Source organism: Globicephala melas, chromosome 6 (assembly GCF_963455315.2).
Source record: "Globicephala melas chromosome 6, mGloMel1.2, whole genome shotgun sequence".
NCBI lineage: Eukaryota > Metazoa > Chordata > Mammalia > Artiodactyla > Delphinidae > Globicephala > Globicephala melas.
In genome coordinates this window covers 91,157,114-91,179,696 of record NC_083319.1, presented here as the reverse complement: position 1 = coordinate 91,179,696, position 22,583 = coordinate 91,157,114, and the positions used below count along the sequence as shown (strand labels likewise).

Below are 22,583 nucleotides of genomic sequence, written 5' to 3'. Positions count from 1 at the left end.
GTTGGCATCTGCAAAGTAGGAATATCTCACAAGGTCCTTTCCAGACAGTAATCATAACATTTATAGAGCCACAATTAGTGTTAGCTGATTTCTGTACATCAGCACTTTACCCAAACATGATCTGAGACTTTGAGTAATCAGTTCATATACACCACGTTGGTACCATCAAGTAGCTCTGGATTGGAACAGGAATCTGTATGTTTCCTAAGACTGTCCTTCTCATGAATCCCACAGCCCAGGTAAGCTCTCTGTCAGCTTCTTTATAGACTTTGAAGAGGAACAGAATATCGTAGTTATAGCATACGGCACTTCCCCGGTTCGGGATTCCAGATCCCGGGGCTCTGTATCCGTGTCTGAACGTGCCCATCCATATACTTGTTGGCGGCACCAAACCAAGACCAGAAGTGCAGTCACTAACAAAACCCCCTGCACCTGACACCCTCAGCTCGCCAGGTCCGGTTCTGTCTCAGGAAAAAGAAACTACTCTTGGGGACCTTGGGAGATGACGCATTTCCGGCGTGCTGCGGAGTCCTGACGCCAAGGAGGCCCGGAAACGTGGAGGCGGGGCCTGAGGTGGGCGGGCGCTGCTGAGGCTTTGGGCGCAGGCGACGAACTTGTGGCGGGAGCTGAGATCCGGGGCGGGGCTTCCTGCCCCTCCCGGCTTGTGGGGAAGCGGAGCGGGGCTACCTCGGCCGCTGGAGACGCTGTTGGCAGCTCTCTGAGTTGAGTTCTGTTCGTGGCTGTGGCTTGTGCCCGCTTTTAGCTGCTCTTCTCGCCTCGTTTCTCTTGCTGCTCCGGCCTCGGCAGCGCTCACAGCCCTCGGAGTCGCCACTGGCGCCGCCGCCTGAACCGCAGGCCGCTTTGGGCCGCGGAGCCCATGAGAGCGCGGGCCCCGCCGCCGCATTTGCGGCGTAGCTGTAGTCCCGGAACACCCCTAGCCGGCGCGGGCATGGCAGCGGCATGAACGCGGAATCTCCACTGGAGAGGGAGGAGAAGGCGGCGTCGGAGCCCGAGGCGGGAGCCATGGTGGAGAAGCGCGCGAGCGCGCGGGCCGCGAGTGGCAGCTCGGTGAGCGCGGGCTCGGAGTTCGGACGCTTTACTCAGCCCGAAGCCCCAAGCCAGGGGAGGTTGGGCGGCGTCGCGGCCGGAGTCCGGGGACGCCTGATGCGGGGCTGGGGCCTGGGTCGCCTGGGGATGAGGATATACTGATCCTCCGCGTCGGCTCGAGGGGCTCTGGCTGTCGGAAAGCCTGTCCTTTTCCGTGTCAGCCAGCCGAATTCATCACTGCTAGGCTTTCCTAGCACTGCTCATCGCTAGACAAAAATGTAGGCGACTTGGTTATTGATTTAAAAGACACCCGACGTGGGACCGTGAATATAAGTAATTTGGTTCTTTCAGAGTTCTCCATACACGTGACAGTGGATACTATTTTCATGGTGCACTTTCTGGCTTGAGCCTACTTAGAAGATGTATGGAGAACCTTTAGAACCGGCATTGGGCCCTGGACCGGGAAGCTGGCGGTGGAGGCTGGGCAGCGCCTTCCTGTTCCTTCATGGTTCTCTAGGCGGTCGCAGAAGCGGTTGGTGAGCAGGATTTCAGAGGAAGCTGCCTATCCCAGGGCCCAACTGAGGAGCGTATTCAGGCTAATCTCTTTTAACAGTTTCACATGAGATTCAGATGGCTTCCGAAGCACTGGTTTAATTGGCCTGGATTCAGCAGAACAGGCTGTCAGTGGCGCTTAAGTGTCTGACGTTGGAACTCTAAGCATAGAGTGTCATTTCTCAAAGATATATTTTTTTCTATTTAGGACAGGAAATATAGAAACAGTACAATGAATAGAAACTAATGCCAAGGAGACTTTTCCCAAAGAAAATAGAAATTTTAGGGAAATTAAATTATATGCAGTCGGCTTCAGATTTAATTTGCTTTTAAAGAATGCTAAATGATGTTGAAGGCCCCTTCCTGCCCAAGTGTCTTCTTATTTTTGAGAAAAAAAATTAGGAGTTCTTCATTTCGAAGATAAGATTTCTGGAAAGTGGGAAAGTGTTTTTGGTAGGAGGAGGGAAATTCTATAGAATTGGTTTTTCTCGTTTTGTTTTTGATTACATAAAATGTAGACTTATCTTCCTGCCGACTAAGGGAAATGAAACTGCCAGCTCCTCCTCCTGTCTTTGAATTGATAGACCATAATTACCAGTGGCCAAGCTAGTAACCTGAGAGGTAGACTCCATCCTTTCCCATCCCTTCATCCAATAAGTTAGTAAGTCTAGCTAAGTTTACCAGGTAAAGATTTTAGGTTTTTTATCCTTTCTGCATTCCTGTGGTTCAGTTCCTTAGCATTTTTGACCTAGATTTTGACTATCTCTTGAGACCCTTGCTTACTTCATCATCATGCTGCTCTCCATAGTATTGATTAGTGTAATCTAACGTGTAAATATGATCATTACTGCTGTCCTTAAATATTTTCATTGGCTCTCTTTGGCTTATAGGATAAAAAAAATAACCTGGCAGGTTGAAGCATTAAAGCATAGTGATTAGGTGAGCATGCTTGGAATCCCAGTTCCCACTTTTTATTACCTGTATAACTTTGGGCAAGTTATATAACCTCTCCACATTAATGATAGTGTTTACCTCAGAGAATTGTGAGGGTTACTACAACCTGGCACCTGGTAAGTCCTCAATAAATATTAGCTTTTATTATTATTATTTCTCAATATTTTAAGCATGAATGATTGGTCAGAATGTATGGTGATCCTTGTCTGATAAAAAGCATTCATTTCTCTCCCATTTACTAATCTATAGAGGAACTAGACCCCAACCTAAAAGTTAAAGTTGCTGATTTTATATGCTTAGAACAGGAGTTTTTGAGGAATGTGTACTCAAAGAAACTGAGACAGTTTATTCCCTGATTGCTTTCCCTGTGAGTTGATGCTAATTTAGGCACAAACAGATGCCTGTCCAGTCTTTCCTTACCTCTTAGGGTGTGTCTAGTCAGTATTGATAAATTGCAGTGAATTCTGACAGTGAGTTTTGGTGCTTGCTCTACTTAGATGACTATAGCATGGGTAGGTAGCAGGGTTCAGCCACTGGTGCTTTTTGTAATGTGTGTTGCCTGGGAAAGCAGTGAATGTCTTTAATCATATATGTTCGTGTCATATGCCAGTACCCCCAAATTATACATCTTTCCTGTTTGCAGTTTCTTTCTAGTATTGCTTCCAGGTGCTACATTCTTTGGCCTCCAAGACTTGACTTCATTTTAATGTGTTGGAATTTCCTTATAGCTTGATTCTAGTGTATTCATGGTTTCAGTTTCGATGCCAGAAGCACAAGCAAGACTGCCCACATACAGGAAATCAGCTGAAACTTTTCTACCTTGTTTGGCAAAGAGATGTATTGACCTGAATAATAGAAGGGAATCACATATTTATTCTAAGAGACGATTGCAATCTAGAAAAGGGAGTTTTGTATAGTAAATAAGTTCTTGTTTTATTGTCCTTTCTTTGCCCTATCCCTTCCTAATTGTGCGTGTACATACACCTTGAAATGTTGTGTCAGAATTATTTGCATTATCATTGAATGCATATCCTTTTGGAATCATTTACCTTTGAGCATCTGAAGAGAATTAAGGATTTTCTGCAAAGAAAACACAACTGAGTTTAGCATACTGTGTATTTCAGAATGTTCATTGACTCCAAAAAGCCAGTACTTAGATACCAGTTAAGATCTCTGATGTAGGGCCTCTCAGGATCAATGCCATTCAGGTGACATTTGATGTGTTTTTAGTTGATTTTCCTCAGACCGTTTCAGAGGGGCTCCTGTAAAGACTAATTTTGATTTATAAGGACAAGAATATTATATACTTTATAGGCAAAATGGAAATAGTACTCAAGGGCAGTTTGTTACCCCACAAAAAAAGGCTAAAATGACTAGATATGTTTTGTTTGTAAAGAGGTGAAAGAGGGGACTTCCCTGGCGGTCCAGTGGTTAAGACTCCACGCTTCCACTGCAGCAGGGCACGGGTTCCATCCCTGGTCAGGGAACTAAGATCCCACATCCCATGGGTGGCACGGCCAAAAAAAAAAAAAAAAAAAAAAAAGTGAGAGCAGACCTAGGGACATTTTAGGGGAATTTTTTTTTAATTAGCTTTCAATTCTTAACACTGTTAGGAATCAGTATGATCATTTTAGTAATAAAATAGTACTGGGACATTAGCACAACCAAACTCTGTTAAGTAAATTATAGCAGATAAAAGAAATGAAAAGCATTTGTGAGCGGTTGATCTATCGCAATTCATAAAAGTAAATGCATTGTGCTTTCATAGCAGAAACATTTATATTTCATATTAAGAATTATGCAGATCTCTAGTCAACTTTCAAGCCTTTATCAGAACACAGACGTTGTTGCTGCTGTTATGTTGTTCTTAGGCCTAGTATAGGCAGGATTTTGTAAAACTTGCTTCTTAGGATATCTGAGCATCCTTTCCCACTGGTTTTCTTACTAGATTAAGTCTTTGAAGACAGGAACTACAGCTGTGTATATTTTAATCTAAAATAGTCCTTTAATCTAAAATAGTCTAAAATGAATGTGTGTTAGAGAAGTAAATTAGTCTAGTTTAAACCAGTAATTATGCTTATCAATGAAATTAGCTTGTTGCTTTTATATAAGTTTTGGTTGGACTTATAAAACAGATTGGAGAGTCTGTTTTATTCTCTGAAGAGTTTGTGTAAGATGGTAATACAGTTGTAGAACTTTGTGGTTCTTCAGTTTTTTTGGCTAATGTAGTTCTAGAACAATGTAGATTTTCCGTTTGATTTTCTGTTTCTTTCTGTCAATTTTAGTAAGTTGTATTTTCCTAGGAATTTGTCCACTTCATCTAAAATTTCAAATTAATTGGCATAAAGTTGTTCCTAACAGCCTCTTAGGCTCTTTTTAATTACTGTAGGATCTTTAGTCTATTTTTTTTTTATTGCTGACATTGGTAATTTTTACCTTATCTTTAAAAAATATTCTTTAGGGTCTTCTGGATAAATATTCACGAATTTTTCAAGTGGCATTAATTTCATGTCTTATTTCTGTATTATATGAACTATATCCAGGAAAATGTTCAGTAGTAATTGTAAAAGTGCACAGCCTTCTCTGCATACCAGGAATATATACTTTTTCCACTGTCAAGAATGATGTTAGCTATACAGGTGAGATAAACATGCTTTATTACACTATGGAAGCGTCTTTTTATTCCTCATTCTCCTTCTTGCTGGTGTTTTCTCTCTCCTTTCCCCCTTCTTTCTCTTTCCTTCCTTCCCTCTCTCCCTCCTTCTAGTGTAGTGTCTCATAGAACCTTCACAAGTGGTTTATGAAATCTGAGATGTGCCCTGGGGAAAGAGGTTGTGGCGTAGCAAGGGCATTGTTATATGAAAATTGGAAGAGAAATTTGTCCTTAGTATCTGTAATCAATTATAAAAAATAAGAGTTTTTAACCCTGCAAAAAACATCATATTTGTGAAGTTTGGTCAATTTCCTATCTAGATGCCTGACTTTTTTATATGTAGCTTTGTATTTGCTTGTCTTTTAAAAACAGCTTTATTGAAATGTAATTATAAAAACTATATATGTTTACAGTGTACAGATTTGTGTTTTGACACTTGTGAAATCGTTACTGCAATCAACATAGTGAACATATCCATCACCCCTAAAAGTTTCCTTGTGCCCATTTGTACATCCTCTATCCACCTCCACCTTCCCAGGCAAGCATTTATCTACTTTCTGTTACTATATATTAGTTTTAATTATTTTAAGTTTTATATAAATGGGCTCATACAGAATATATTCTTTTTGGTCTGGCTTTTTTCAACTCAGATAAATTATTTTGAGATTTATTCATGTTGTTGTATAAATCAGTAGTGCATTCCTTTTTGTTGCTGAGTAGTGTTCAGTTGTATGGATGTATCAGTTTGTTTATCCATTCATCTCTTGGTGAACATTTGGTTTATCACCAGTTTTTGGCGGTTACAAATAAAGCGGCGATGAGCATTCATGAACCAGTCTTTGTATGGAGTATACTTTATTTTCTTTTAAGTAAATAAGTGGAATGGCTGGATCATATGGTAGGTGTATTGTTTAACTTTTTAAGAAACTGCCCAGCTGTTTTGAAAATTTTTAAATTTTAATTTTGCATTGGCACTAGCACTATGAGAGTTCATCTACATCCTCATCAACACTTGGTCAGTCAATTTTAGCCCTACCTACTAGAAGTAGGTCTGTAGTGGTATCTTACCATGCTTTTATTTTGCATCTCCCTATGGCTAATTATGTTCAACATCTTTCCGTAAACTTACTTGCCATTTGTATATCCTCTTGGTGAAGTGTCTGTTCACATCTTTTGCCTATTTATTTGTTGTTGTTGGGTCGTTTATTATCTTATAATTGAGTTTTAAGAGTTCTTTATATATTGGGGTTGTAAGTCTTTTATCAGATATATGTTTGCAAATATTTTCTTCTCAGCAGAAGTTTTAATGAAATTTAATTTTATCAATATGCTCTTTAGGGATTGTGTTTTTGGTTTCATATCCAAGAAATCCTAACTCAGTATCACAATAATTTCCTTTTATATTTTTAGAATGTTTTTAAATTTTACAATTAGGTTTATGACCCATTTTGAATTAATTTTTTATATGGTGTACAGTATTAGTGGCAGTTCTTTTTTTGCATATGGTAACGTGAATTGTTGCCTCTTCTGTTGAAAAGACTTATTCACTGAATTGCCTTTGCACCTTTGTCAAAATTCAGTTATCCATGTATGTGTCAGTCTATTCTGGATTCTTTATTTTGTTTCATTGATCTGTTTGTTTATCTTTACATCAGTACCATTCAATCGCTATTACTGGAGATTCATAGTAAGATTTGGAACGAATAGAGTTTGTCCTACAACCTTGTTCTTCTCTTTTAAAACTGTTTTGGCTATTCTGGGTCCTTTGCATTTTAGAATTATAGAATCAGCTTGTCAATTTCTACAAAAAAGCCTGCTGATACTTTCATTGGGCTTTTGTTGATCCAGAAGATCAGTTTAGGAAGAATTGAAAACAGTATAGTCTTCTGATCCATAAATGAGGTATTTCTCCATTTATTTTAGATCTTTAATTTCTTTCAACTGTGCTTTATAAGTTTCAACAGGTCTTTTGTGTCATTTGTCACATTTTCCCTATATCACATGTTTTAGGTGCTATTGAACATGTAAATGTAATATAAATGTAAATTATTAAGAAATTTTAAATTCACAACTGTTTGTTGCCAATATATAGAAATACAGTTGATTTAAGAAAAAATTTTAATTGTGATATAATATACAAAATCGTAAATTGTAACAAAATTTACAATTTAATTATTTTTATGTGTATAGTTCAGTAGTGTTAAGTATATTCACATTGTTGTGCAACCAATCTCCAGAACTTTTTCATCTTCTAAAACTGAAACTCTATATCCATTAAAGAGCAACTTCCCATTTACTCCAGCTCCTGGTAACCACCATTCTGCCTTCAGTTTCTGAGTATTGACTACTCTAGATACCTCATATAAGTGGAGTCATATACATAATTTGTCATTTTCTGACTGGCTTATTTCACTTAGCATAATGTCCTCAAGACATGTTGTCTTCAAGATTGTTGAAGGCATGTATGGCATGTGTCAGGATTTCCATTTTTTTAAAAAATAAATTATTTATTTATTTATTTTTGTTGCTCCGTGCTTTTGGCTGCGTTGGGTCCTCATTTCTGCTCACGGGCTTTCTTTAGTTGAGGCAAGTGGGGGCTACTCTTCTTTGCGGCACATGGCTTCTCATTACTGTGACTTCTCTTGTTGCAGAGCACGGGCTCTAGGCACGCGGTATTCAGTAGTTGTGGCACACAAGCTCTAGAGTGCAGACTCAGTAGTTGTGGTGCATGGGCTTAGTTGCTCCTCGGCATGTGGGATCTTCTTGGACCAGGGCTCGAACCCATGTCCCCTGTGTTGGCAGGTAGATTCTTAACCACTGTGCCACCAGGGAAGGCCTTTCCTTCCTTTAAGGCTGAATAATATTCCATTTTCTGTATGTGCCACATTTTCTCTATTTATCTTTTGATGAGCACTTAGGTTGTTTCTATCTTTTGGCTATTGTGAATAATGCCACTGAACATGAATGTACAAATATTGGGTTGACCAAATTGTTAACATATTATGGAAAAACCCGAACAAACTTTTTTGCCAACCCAATATTTCTTTGAGATCCAACTTTCAGTTCTTTTGCATATCTACCCAGAAGTGGAATTGCTAGATCATTGGATAATTCTATTTTTATTTATTTATTTTTTTTTGGCAGTACGCGGGCCTCTCACTGTTGTGGCCTCTCCCGTTGTGGAGCACAGGCTCCGGACGCGCAGGCTCAGCGGCCATGGCTCACGGGCCCAGCCGCTCCGCAGCATGCGGGATCCTCCCGAGCTGGGGCATGAACCCGTGTCCCCTGCATCGGCAGGCGGACTCTCAACCACTGCGCCACCAGGGAAGCCCTATTTTTAATTTTTTAAGGAACCATTATACTGTTTCCCATAGTGGCTGCACCATTTTACATTCCCACCAACAGTGCACAAGGGTTCTAGTTTCTCAGGTGGAGAAACTCCTCATCAACACTTGTCATTTTCTTTCTTTCTTTTTTTTTACAATACAGAATACAGTTAACTTTTATTTTTTTAATAAATTTATTTATTTATTTTTTACTGCATTGGGTCTTCGTTGCTGCACATGGGCCTCCTCCACTTGTGGCGAGCAGGGGCTACTCTTCATTGCAGTGTGTGGGCCTCTCACTGCGGTGGCCTCTCCTGTTGCGGAGCACGGGCTCTAGGCACGTGGGCTTCAGTAGTTGTGGTGCATGGGCTTAGTTGCTCCACGGCATGTGGGATCTTCGTGGACCAGAGCTCGAACCCGTGTCCCCTGCATTGGCAGGAGAATTCTTAACCACTGTGCCACCAGGGAAGCCCAACACTTGTCATTTTCTGTTTTGTTTTTGTTGTGGATAGTAGCCATCCTGATGTGTATGAAGTGATATCTCATTTTGATTTTGCATTTTCCTAATGATTAGCATGTTGAACATCTTCTCATGTGCTTGTTTGGCCATTTGTATATTTTCATTAGATTTTGAATTGGATTATTTGGATTAACTCCTTATCAGATACATGTTTTGCAGATATTTTCTCCATAGGTTGCCTTTTCACTCTGTTGATTCTGTCCGTTGATGCACAAGTTTTAAATTTTTATAAAGTCCAGTTTATCTATTTTTACTTTTGTTGCCTGTGTGTTTTGGTGTCATTGCCAAGAAATCATTGTCAAATCTAATGTTGTGAAGCTTTTCCCCTATGTTGTCATCTAAGAGTTTTAGAGTTTTAGGTCTTATGTTTAGGTCTATTTTTTTCCCCGCTAATCCCAAACTCTTAATTTATCCCTCCCCATAGGTCTTTGGTTTATTTTAAAAGTTTGTAATTTTGTTGAAGCTCGATATATGTTGTTTCTTTTGTTGCTTGTCATTTTGGAGTCATGTCTAAGAATCCATTACTAAATCTAAGATTTATCTCTGTGTTTTCTTCTAGGAGTTTTATGGCTTTTAGCTTAGTTCATTCATCTGTTTTGAGTTAATTTTTGTGTGTGGTGTGAGGTAGGGTTCCACCTTCATTCTTTATATGTGGAAATTGAGTTGTCTTAGCATCATTTGTTGGAGAGACTGTTGTTTGCTCATTGATTGAATGGGTTTGGCACTGTTGGCAAAAATCAGTTGGACATAGATATATGGATTTCTTTGTGGGCTTTCAGTTTTATTCAGTTGGTATATATGATAGACTCTCTCTTGCTTCTATGTCGACAAGTCACTGGTGTTTACTGTGTACTGTCATCCTTGAGTTGGGGGTTATGTGGGGGACAAAGGGAGTAGCTTTCAACCTTATCTTTTTCCAGTTGGCAGCAGATGACCTGATTGACAAAAGCCAGATGTCCTAGTTCATCTGGACTTTTCAGGTCATGTTGAGAAAGCAGGTGAAGGGGTTGGTGAAGATTGTCCTTTGCCTAGATACACACTATCCAGGCCAGACTTCTTAGTGTGGGTAAGGGATAGGTGGGTAAGTAAAGGTCTGTGCTTTACTTTGCCTGAGACTCCTATTACCACTTAACTCAGGTTGCTGCAGTCCAGGCTACCTACCATATGTATGTGCTGATTCTATTTGTGGAGAAATTCGGGCTCTCTAAGAAAGGCATTGTAAGTAATACAAGTGGTTAGTAGCACATACTCTGGAGGTATGTGACTCCCTGGATGTAATACCAGCTTTGCCACTTACTAATCACTTGAATCAGGCAAGTACTTAAGCTCTGTGCATCTGAGTTTTGTCATCTATAAAGTGGGGATAATAATAGTTCCTGTGTCAAAAGATTGTAGTGAGGATAAAATGATAGTAATGTGCTTTGATCAGGGCTTGGCATGGTGTCTATTGCTGCTGCTGTAAAAGGATAATTTTTGCCTGTGTGTATCTCAGAATCCTTTGTAATAAACTGTCCCTCACCTGTGTCCTTGTCCTTCAGAGTGTTTATTTCCATATTAAATTTTACATTTCATGAAGTGGGAGCCGGGATAGTTTCTTCTATTGCTGCCATGGTTCCCAGCATCTAGCTGACATATGGTAGAGCTCAACAAATATGTGTTGAATGAATTGATCCCTTGGAGTTTAATTTTTTTTTTTTTTTTTTGGGCTGCGCCACATAGCTTGCGGGATCCTAATTCCCAGACCAGGGATTGAACCCGGGCCACAGCAGTGAAAGCGCCAAGTCCTAACCACAGGACCACCAGGGAACGCCCTGGAGTTGAGTATTTTTATTGTTAAAGAATGTTGATAGAAATAGGAATATTTACAAAGACAGTTCTTGGGATCTTAGTTTGCTTTAAGATGGTTGGTAGTTGATAAATTAAGTTTGAAAACTTGAGTGAGGGAAAAGCATTTCTTTTACAAATATTTAATGAATGCTTGGTCTGTCCTACATGATAGCCATGTCATTTATTCAGCTATTTAATGTGAGACTGACAAATTTTTTTTTTTTTTTTTTGCGGTACGCGGGCCTCTCACTGTTGTGGCCTCTCCCGTTGTGGAGCACAGGCTCCAGACGCGCAGGCTTAGCGGCCATGGCTCACGGGTCCAGCCGCTCCGCGGTATGTGGGATCCTCCCGGACCGGAGCACGAACCTGTGTCCCCTGCATCGGCAGGTGAACTCTCAACCACTGCGCCACCAGGAAAGCCCGAGACTGACAATTTTTTTTAAAGTTTTGCGAAAAAGTCATTTCATCTGGAGAAATAAGCAGTAAAATTGTTTTTCTGACTTGCATTCCAATATTATTAGGTAGGAGGAAGAAAAGCAAAGCCTTTAGGTATAGTCATTTATTCGCTTTTTAAAACCATTTGTGTTCTCCTCGTGTTTATATTTAAAAGCTTTCTAGTAAAAAATTTATTTTTGATGGAGCATTTTACTAACCAGGTATATATGATATAAGCAGAAAGTACCATAAGTATGAATTATTAAAATATTGAGGGCTAATAGTGAAACATACTTTTCCTACATGTCTTTTATAGTAAAGCAGAGATGACTGACTGAATCTTGTGGCAGTACTTTCCAACTATGGAGTACCAATTTTCAATTAGAATGTATTTTAAAATAATTTTTTTTCTGTCCAGAAGTATGATGGAGCCAACAGTTTACATAGTTATAGACTTGGTTCCTTAAAATATCAAACTCAAATATTTCATTTTAACGTTGTGCATGACATAATAATGTATTTGATAAAGAGATTTATTATTGTACATAAGAAATCTAGAAATAGTGTGCTGTGCTTAGCAGTTTAATATTACCAAGGACCTGGTGGGCTCATTACATTCATAAGCTTCACTCTTCTCAATATGTTGGCTTTTGGTCTTTAGGATTGATCCCTTGTGGTCTCTTAAGTTCAAGTGCATTTTAACAACCCTGCATTTTTAGTCCTGCCACCCCACATTTACTGTTTTTGACATTCTATTTTACATCTTTTTGTTTTGCGTATCCCTTAACTGCTTATTGCAGATATAGATGATTTTGCTACTTCTTTCTTTACACTTTCCCTACTAGCTTTATACATGGCTGATTTATTACCTTTACTGTATATTTGCCTTTACCAATGAGATTTTTCCTTTTATAATTTTCATGTTTCTAGTTGTGGCCCTTTTCTTTTTTTTTCCTCTTAGAAAAGTTCCTTTTAACATTTCTTGTAAAGTTGGTTTGATGGTGCTGAACTCTTAGCTTGCTTGTCTGTGAAACTTTTGATCTCTCCATCAAATCTGAATGAAATTCTTTGTTGTAGGTTTTCCCCTTTCATCACTTTAAATATCATGTCCCTTCCTTCTGGTCTGCTGAGTTTATGCTGAAAAGTCAGCTGATATTCATGGGAATTCCCTTGAATGTAACTTGTTGCTTTTATTCTCTCTTTATCTTTTATTTTTGCCATTTTAATTACTGTTTATCTCGGTGTGGTTCTCTTTAGGTTGATTCTGTTTGGGATATCTGTGATTCCTGGACCTGGAGGTCTGTGTTTCCTTTCCCCAGTTAAGGAAATTTTCAGCTATTATGTCTTAAAATATGTTTTCTCTCTCTTCTCCTTCTGGGACCCCTATAATGCAAATGTAGTATGCTTGATGTTGTTCTAAAGGTCTCTTAGGCTGTCCTCCTTTCTTTCTTTTCCTTTTGTCTGTTCTGCTACAGTGATTTCTACTCTGTCTTCCAGCTTGCTGATCCATTCCCTTGTATCATTCAGTTTGTTGTTGATTCCTTCTAGTGTATTTTTCATTTCACTTATTGTATTCTTTGTCTCTGTTTGGTTCTTCTTTATATTTGCTTGTTATATGTATTATATACGCACAAAAGTTTAACTCTTTGTTAAACACGAGTTTTTAACTGTAATAGAGTCCAACATAACTTTTTCTTGCATAGGTGGTGACAATAGTGTTGTGTATACAAACTCATCATGAAACTAAGGGACCTAATTTTGGGGTCTGTGATCTGTTTTGAGTTGCTTGTTTTTTAGTGTAGCAATATATACATAACATAAAATTTATCATCTTAGACATTTTTAAGTTCATAGTTCAGTGGCATTTAAGTATATTAAAGTTGTTGTGCAACCATTACCATTGTCCATCTCCAGAACTTATTCATTATCCCAAACTGAATTCGGTACCCATTAAACTATAACTCCCCAATTCCCTCTCCTCCCAGCCCCTGGCAACCACCATCTACAATCTATCTCTATGAGTCTGACTACTCTAGGTACCTCGTATAAATTGAATTATACAGCAACTGTCCTTTTATGACTGGCTTATTTCACTTAGCATATTGTCTTCAAGGTTTATCTGTGTTGTAACATGTCAGAATGTCCTGTCTTTTGTACTGCTGAAAACTATTCCCTTGCATGCATATACCATATTTTGTTCATACATTCTCCACCAATGGACACTTGGGTGGCTTCTACCTTTTGGCTGTTGTGAATAATGCTGCTGTGAACGTGGGTGTAGATACCTCTTGGAGACCCTGCATTCAATTCTTTTGGGTATATACCCAAAAGCAGAATTGCTGGACCTCTAGGTAATTCTATTTTTAATTTTTTTTTAGGAACCCCATACTGTTTTTCACAGTGGTTGTAGCATATTACATTCCCATTAACGGTGCACCAGGGTTCCAGTTTCTCTAAATCTTTGTTAACACTTGTTTTTTCTGATTTTAATTTTTTTTTTAGTCATGGCCATCCTAATGAGCACAGGTAATATCTCATTTTGCTTTTGATTTTCATTCCCCTAATGCTTAGTGATGTTCAGTGTCTTTTCATGTATTTATTTGTTCTTTGCCCAATTTTTTTTTGTCCTTGAGTTGTAGGACTTTTAAAAAATATACTCTGTATGTTAATTTCTTATCAGATATGTGATTTGCAAATGTTTTCTTCTATGCGTTGTCTTTTTACTCTGTTGGTAATGTCCTTTAATGCACAAAAGCTTTCTATTTTGATCAAGTCCAATTTATCTATTTTTTTATTTTGTTGCTTTTTCTTTTGGTGTTATATCCAAGAAATCGTTGCCAAGTCCAGTGTCATGAAGCTTTTCCCCTATGTTGTCATCTAAGAGTTTTATAGTTTTAGCTCTTATGTTCAGGGCTTTAATCCATTCTGAGTTAATTTTTTGTGCATGATGTAAGGTAGAAAAGGTCTACATGTGAATATCCAACTTCCCCAGCACGTTTGTTGAAGAGACTGTCCTTTCTTCATTAAATGGCCTTAGCACCCTTGTTGCAAATGATTTGACCATTATGCAAGTGTTCATTTCTGGATTCTATTATACTCCTTAGGTCTATATGTCTGTCTTTATGCCAGTACCACACTGTTTTGATTAGCTTTGTACTATGTTTTGAAATCAGGAAGTGTGAGAACTACAGTTTTGTTCTTCTTTTTCAAGATTGTTTTGGCTATTCAGGATTCCTTGAGATTCCATGTAAGATCATGATATCCTCAAACAAATAATTTTACTTCTTCCTTTCCAGTTTGGATGTCTTTTATTTCTTTTTTTCCCTAATTAGTCTGGCTAGAACTTCCACTACTGTGTTGAATAGAAACTGAAAGCGGGCATCTTTTTCTTCTTCCTGGTCTTAGAGGAAAAGTTTTTTCAGCCATTGACTATTTTGACATTAGGTGTGGATTTTTCATATGTGGCCTTTATATTGAGATAAGATAATTTCCTTCAATGCTAGTTTTTTGGAACTTTTTTTTTATCATAAAAGGGTGTTAATTTTCTCAAATGCTTTTTCTGCATCAGTTGAGATGGAGCAGGGTTTTTATCCCCCTTCATTTTAATGTGGTGTATTCCATTGGTTGATATTTATATGTGAACTATTCTTAACATTCCATGAATAAATCTCACTTGGTCATGGTGTATAACCCTTTTCATATACTGCTGCATTTGGTTTGCTGGCGTATTGTTAAGAACTGTTGCATCAACAGCATAAGGAAAATTAGTCTCTAGTTGTCTTTTCTGGTAGGGTCTTTGTCTGGCTTTATACAGGTAATGCGGTTTTCATAGAGAATGTTGATAAAATGTGGTCAGTTGTGAGAAGAGTTTGAGAGGGATTGGTGTTCTTTAAATGTTTGCTTTAAAGTGAAGCCATCAGGTTCAGGGCTTTTCTTTGTCAGGAGGTTTTTGATCACTGATTCAATCTCTTTATTAGTTCTAGGTCTGTTCATATGTTCTGCTTCTTTATGATTCAGCCTTAGTAGATTTCTAGGAATTTGTCTCTTTCATCCAGTTAATCCAACTTATTGGCTTACACATGTCCAAGTACTGCCTTATAACCTTTCTTTCATTTCTGATTTTAGCAATTTAAGTCTTCCTCTAGTTTTTTTTGGTTTTCCAAAGATTTGTCAATTTTTTCATATTTTCATAAATATCAACTTCATTTTGTTGATTTTCTGTGTTGCTTTTCTGTATTGCATTTATTTCTGCTTTAATCTACTGTTTCCTTTTTCTTGCTTTGTGTTTAGTTTTCTCTTTTCTAGTTTCTTACAGGGAAAAGTTAGATTGTTGATGTCAGATCTTCTGTAATAATCAGGCATTTACAGCTGTAAGTTTCTCTCTAAGCACTGCTTTAGCTGCATTTAACAAGCTTTGATATGCTGTGTTTTCCTTTTCCTTCATCTGAAAGTTTTGTAACTTTCTGTGTGGTTTCTTTTTTGACACATGGCTATTTAGGAGTATGTTGAATAATGTTCATATTTATGAATTTTCCAAATTTTCTTATGTTACTGATTCCTAGCTGCATTGTGTTCAAGAACATAGTGTGATTTTTAATTCTTTTTTCTTTTTTTTTTTTTTTTTTTTTGCGGTACGCGGGCCTCTCACTGTTGTGGCCTCCTGCATTGCGGAACACAGGCCCCGGACGAGCAGGCTCAGTGGCCATGGCTCACGGGCCCAGCCACTCCGCGGCCTGTGGGATCTTCCTGGACCAGGGCACGAGCCTGTGTCCCCTGCATCGGCAGGCGGACTCTCAACCACTGTGCCACCAGGGAAGCCCCACCTCATTGTGGTTTTGATTTGCATTTCTCTAATGATTAATGATGTTGAGCATCCGTTCATGTGTTTGTTGGCAATCTGTATATCTTTGAAGAAATGTCTGTTTAGGTGTGCTGCCCATTTTTGGATTGCGTTGTTTGTTTTTTAGATATTGAGCTGCATGAACTGCTTGTACATTTTGGAGATTAATCCTTTGTCAGTTGCTTCATTTGCAAATATTTTCTCCCATTCTGAGGGTTGTCTTTTCATCTTGTTTATGGTTTCCTTTGCTGTGCAAAGGCTTTTAAGTTTTCTTAGGTCCCACTTGTTTATTTTTGTTTTTATTTCCATTACTCTAGGAGGTGGGTCAAAAAGGATCTTACTGTGATTTATGTCATAGAGTGTTCTGCCTATGTTTTCCTCTAAGAGTTTTATAGCATCTGGCCTTATATTTAGGTCTTTGATCCGTTTTGAGTTTATTTTTGTGTATGGTGTTAGGAAGTGTTCAAATTGCATTCTTTTCCATGTAGTTGTCCAGTTTTCCCAGCACGATTTATTGAAGAGACTGTCTTTTCTCCATCGCATATTCTTGCCTACTTTGTCAAAGCTAAGGTGACCATGTGTGCATGGGTTTATCTCTGGGCATTCTATCCTGTTCCATTGATCTATATTTCTCTGTACCAGTACCATACTGTCTTGATTACTGTAGTTCTGTAGCATAACTTGAAGTCAGGGAGGCTGATTCCTCCAGCTCTGTTTTTCTTAAGATTACATTAGCTCTTTGGGGTCTTTTCTGTTTCCATACAAATTGTGAAATTTTTTGTTCTAGTTCTGTGAAAAATGCCATTTTTAGTTTGATAGGGATTGCATTGAATCTGTAGTTTGCTTTGGGTAGTATAGTCATTTTCACAGTGTTGATTCTTCCAATTTAAAAACATGGTGTATCTCTCCATCTGTTTGTATCATCTTTAATTTCTTTCATCAGTGTCTTATAGTTCTCTGCATACAGGTCTTTTGTCTGCTTAGGTAGGTTTATTCCTAGGTATTTAATTCTTTTTGTTGCAGTGGTAATGGGAGTGTTTCCTTAATTTCTCTTTCAGATTTTTCGTCGTTAGTGTATAGGAATGCAAGAGATTTCTGTGCATTAATATTGTATTTTGCTACTCTACCAAATTCACTGATTAGCTCTAGTAGTTTTCTTGTAGCATCTTTAGGATTCTCTATGTATAGTGTCATGTCATCTGTAACAGTGACAGTTTTACTTCTTCTTTTCCAATTTGGATTCTTTTTATTTCTTTTTCTTCTCTGATTGCTGTGGCTAAAACTTCCAAAACAATGTTGAATAATAGTGGTGAGACTGGTCAACCTTGTCTTGTTCCTGATCTTAGAGGAAATGGTTTCAGTTTTTCACCATGGAGAATGATGTTGGCTCTGGGTTTGTCATATATGGCCTTTATTATGTTGAGGTAGGTTCCCTCTGTGCCTACTTTCTGGAGGGTTTTTATCATAAATAGGTATTGAATTTTGTCAAAAGCTTTTTCTGAATCTATTGAGATGATCATATGGTTTTTCTCTTTGAATTTGTTAATATGGTTTATTACATTGAATGATTTGTGTATATTGAAGAATCCTTGCATTCCTGGGATAAAACTCGCTTGATCATGGTGTATGATCCTTTTAATGTGCTGCTGGATTCTGTTTGCTAGTATTTTGTTGAGGATTTTTGCATCTGTGTTCATCAGTGATATTGGCCTGTAGTTTTCTTTCTTTGTGACATCTTTGTCTGGTTTTGGTATCAGGGTGATGGTGGCCTTGTAGAATAAGTTTGGGAGTGCTTCTCCCTCTGCAGTATTTTGGAAGAGTTTGAGAGGGTTTGGTGTTAGCTTTTCTCTAAATGTTTAATAGAATTTGCCTGTGAAGCCATCTGATCCTGGGCTTTTGTTTGTTGGAAGATTTTTAATCAGTTTCAATTTCAGTGCTTGTTCTGTTTATACTTTCTATTTCTTCCTGGTTCTGTCTTGGAAGGTTGTGCTTTTCTAAGAAGTTGTCGATTTTTGTCCATTTTATTGGCATATAGTTGCTTGTAGTAATCTCTCATGATCCTTTGTATTTCTGCAGTGTCAGTTGTTACTTCTCCTTTTCATTTCTAATTCTGTTGATTTGAGTCTTCTCCCTGCTTTTCTTGATGAGTCTGGCTAATGGTTTAACAATTTTGCATATCTTCTCAAAGAACCAGCTTTTAGTTTTATTGATCTTTGGTATCCTTTCCTTCATTTCTGATCTGATATTTATGATTTCTTTCCTTCTGCTAAATTTGAGTTTTGTTTGTTCTTCTTTCTCAAATTGCTTTAGGTGTAAGGTCAGGTTGTTTATTTGAGATTTTTCTTGTTTCTTGAGGTAGGCTTTTATAGCTATCAACTTCTCTCTTAGAACTGCTTTTGCTGCATCCCATAGGTTTTGGGTCATCGTGTTTTCATTGTCATTTGTTTCTAGGTATCTTTTGATTTCTTCTTTGATTTTTTTCGGTGATCTCTTGGTTACTTAGTACGAATTGTTTAGCCCCCATGTGTTTGTATTTTTTACAATTTTTTTCCTGTAATTGATATCTAGTCTCATAGTTTTCTGGTCGGAAAATATACTTGATACGATTTCAATTTTCTTAAGTTTACCAAGGCTTGATTTGTGACCCAAGATATGATCTATTCTGGAGAATGTTCCATGAGCACTTGAGAAGAAAGTGTATTTTGTTGTTTTTGGATGGAATATCCCATAAATATCAATTAAGTTCATCTTGTATAATGTGTCATTTAAAGTCTGTGTTCCCTTTTTTATTTTGTTTTGGATGATCTGTCCATTGGTGAAAGTGGGGTGTTAAAGTACCCTACTATTATTGTGTTGCTGTCAATTTCCCCTTTAATGGCTGTTAGCATTTGACTTATGTATTGTGGTGCTCCTATGTTGGGTGCATAAATATTTACAATCGTTATATCTCCCTATTGGATTGACCCCTTGATTATCATGTAGTGCCCTTTTCTGTCTCTTGAAATAATCTTTATTTTAAAGTCTATTTTGTCTGATATGAGAATTGCTACTCCAACTTTCTTTGATTTCCATTTGCATGGAATATCTTTTTCCATCCCCTCACTTTTAGTCTTTATGTGTCCCTAGGTCTGAAGTGGATCTCTTATAGACAGCATATGTACAGGTCTTGTTTTTGTATCCATTCTGCTAGTCTGTGTCTTTTGGTTGGAGCATTTAATCCATTTACTTCTAAGGTAATTATCGATATGTGTGTTCCTATTACCATTTTCTTAATTGTTTTGGGTTTGTTTTTGTAGTTCTTTTCCTTCGTGTTTCCTGCCTAGAGAAGTTCCTTTAACATTTGTTGTAAAGCTGGTTTGGTGGTGCTGAATTCTTTTAGCTTTTGCTTGTCTGTAAAAGTTTTAATTTCTCTGTAGAATCTGAATGAGACCCTTGCTGGGTACAGTAATCTTGGTTGTAGGTTTTTCCCTTTCGTCACTTTAAATATGTCCTGCCACTCCCTCTGGCTTGCAGAGTTCCTGCTGAAAGATCACCTGTTAACCTTATGGAGATTTCCTTGTATGTAGTTTTTTGCTTTTCCCTTGCTGCTTTTAATATTTTCTCTTTGTACTTAATTTTTTTTTTTTTTGCGGGCCTCTCACTGTTGTGGCCTCTCCCATTGCGGAGCACAGGCTCCGGATGCACAGGCTCAGCGGCCATGGCTCACGGGCCCAGCCACTCCACGGCATGTGGGATATTCCCAGACCGGGGCACGAACACGTGTCCCCTGCATCGGCAGGCGGACTCTCAACCACTGCACCACCTGGGAAGCCCCTGGATCATCTTTACTGTCATTACTCTGAATTCTTATTCAGGTAGACTGCCTATTTTCTCTTCATTTGTTTGGTCTGGTGGCTTTTTTACCTTGCTTCTTCACCTGCTGCATACTTCTCTGTCTTCTCATTTTGTTTAACTTACTGTGTTTGGGGTTGGGGTCTCCTTTTTGCAGGCTGCAGGTTCATAGTTACCGCTGTTTTTTGTGTCTGCCCCCAATGGGTGAGTTTGGTTCCGTGGCTTGTGTAGGCTTCCTGGTGGAGGGAACTGGTACCTGTGTTCTGGTGGGTGGGACTGGATATTGTCTTTCTGGTGGGCAGGGCTGTGTCTGGTGGTCTGTTTTGGGGTGTCTGTGAACTTCTTACAATTTTAGGCAGCCTCTCTGCTTATGGGTGGGGTTGTGTTCCTGTCTTGCTAGTTGTTTGGCATGGGGCATCAAGAACTGGGGCTTGCTGTCCATTGGGTGGAGCTGGGTCTTAGTATTGAGACAGAGGTCTCTAGGTGAGCTCTCACCAACTGACATTACATGAGGCCAGGAGGTCGCTGGTGGTCCAATGTCCTGGTCTTGACCTGCCACCTTGGAGGCTCAGGCCTGACACGTGGCCGGAGCACCAGGACCTCTCAACCACACTGTACTCTTGTTTCCAACACACCCTGCAGGCAGAGATCCAGGAGACTGAATGATGTGGTAGGAATTCTCACCTTCTTCTGGCTTCTGTCCGGTGTCCCAGCATCTCTTACTGCAACAGCTTTGGGGCAAGTAGTATCCAGCCACTAAAGTTGCATCCCATTCTCATCCCAGCTGTTTGGTAGGAAGAAATTGCCCTCTACCCTTCTAGGTTATTCTGGCTGGTCAAAATGGCTGAAACTCTCACCTTAAATACCATCTTCTACTAAAGATAAAAGAGGGTGTATCTTTTATTTTTAAAGGGTATGGGTGCTAGTGGATGAGAGAGAATGATTTAATGTTGCACAATATAAATATCTTTGATATTGATTGTAAACAGGTCCTATAAATGAATATGAAAGATTATACTCTTTATGAAAAAAAGTGTGCAAAGAATGAACAGACAATTCATAGAAAAATAAATATAAATTCCTAATAATCATAGGAAAGAAGCTCAACTTCACTTGTAATCAGAGAAATGCAAAATAAAATGATAATCATTTTAAAAATCTAACAAATTTTAAAATTATTTGTAGTCTTAGAATATGGGGAAACAGGTATTTTCAAACACTGTTAATGAGACCGGTTCTTTTTAAAATTTTTGGTAACTTTTAAAAAGTTTTTTTTGTTTTTTATTTATATTCAGTTATGAATACACTCATATATTCATCCCCCTACTCCACCAGTTGAAATACAGTCTTATTTCATCTGCATTTTGTGTAAACTGGTCCTTAAGTATCAGCTGAGTTGAATCCAAGCTTTTGTTTGTTTTATTTTATTTTGGCAAGAATAAGTTATAAATGGTGTTATTTCTTGTTGTAGCACATGATGCAAGAAATAATCTTTGACTCTCTTAGTGATGTTATGAATGATCAGGTTTCAGGTGTTAGTCTGATTATTCCTTCATGAAGTACCTTGTTCACTTTTACCTAATGACTTTCACGGCCATTAATAGTTATTGCCTAGATTTACTATTTAAGTGAGCTTATTACAAAGTGTGAGGATTATATGTTAATCATTCCTTCTTCATTCATTATTGAAATTCTTAAAAAGGAGAACTTTAGCTAATCAGTATTGGGTTACCCTGAGATATGGAAAAGCAGAATAAATGCTTCTCTCTTTCTCTCTTTTTTTTTTTTTTACTCCACATTTACCAATTTTCAGAATAATGGCTTAGTTTTCTAGCATCCACCAAAGATTGATGGACTTACAAATTTGAATATATATATGTTTCAATCTGTGGCAGACATTACTCTTTTTACTCAGTCTTTGCCCAGTGCCGTTTCCTTCAGGTTGGCTCCTGAATCCTTTTGATATGACTGTAGTCTGTGATAGCATCTTTGCTTTTGGAAAGATATGTTCCAGGATCATGTACATATTTTGCCCCAAACCTGGAATCAGCTCATTGTCTAAAAAGTTCAATTTTCTTTTAGTGGGAAATGATATTTCAAGACCACAGTCTGGGCTCTAGGAGATGTTCGCTTCTGTTGGGTTTGCTCATTTTTTTCTAGGTCTTTTCAGTGAATAGAATTAGGAAATCGTAACTATTTTCCTTTAAGGTAATGTGTATCATAATCTATACTGATATTTTTAAACCAGATTTAGGATTTCAAGTATTTACTTCTTTGATTTTATATTTGTATCTTTTTCTCTTACAAAGAAAATCTTGGTTCCTAGAGACAATAGCATAGTACCTTATTTACTCTGTTCTACTAGTTACATTTGAAAGTTTCAGGAAATAAAAACAATGTTATTAGTACCAACATGATTACTTTAAAACAGTTCAAGATTTTTTTGACCCTTAGAATGTAGCCTCTAAGGATGTGCGTTCAAATTCTGTGTTTTAAAGCAACTAAACAACATCTTGATACACAGGTTGATTTATTTCATTTGGATTTAATTTTGTTTTAGAATTAGGTAACGCATTTACATGGTTCCAAAGTCAAGTA

General features: G+C 38.1%; 1 protein-coding gene across 2 annotated transcripts in view; it reads left to right on the top strand.

The window, feature by feature from the left end:
- Nucleotides 1-592: 592 nt before the first annotated feature.
- Nucleotides 593-22,583, top strand: part of LOC115849909 (hippocampus abundant transcript-like protein 1) — an 81,578-nt gene continuing 59,587 nt past the window's right edge. The window contains exon 1 of one of the 2 annotated variants that reach the window (XM_060301191.1): nucleotides 593-1,068. In XM_060301191.1, the coding sequence (XP_060157174.1) occupies nucleotides 961-1,068 (108 nt within the window). In that variant the 5' untranslated portion in view covers nucleotides 593-960. The remainder of the gene's footprint in view (nucleotides 1,069-22,583) is intronic. The other variant, XM_030851525.3, reaches the window with a different exon arrangement.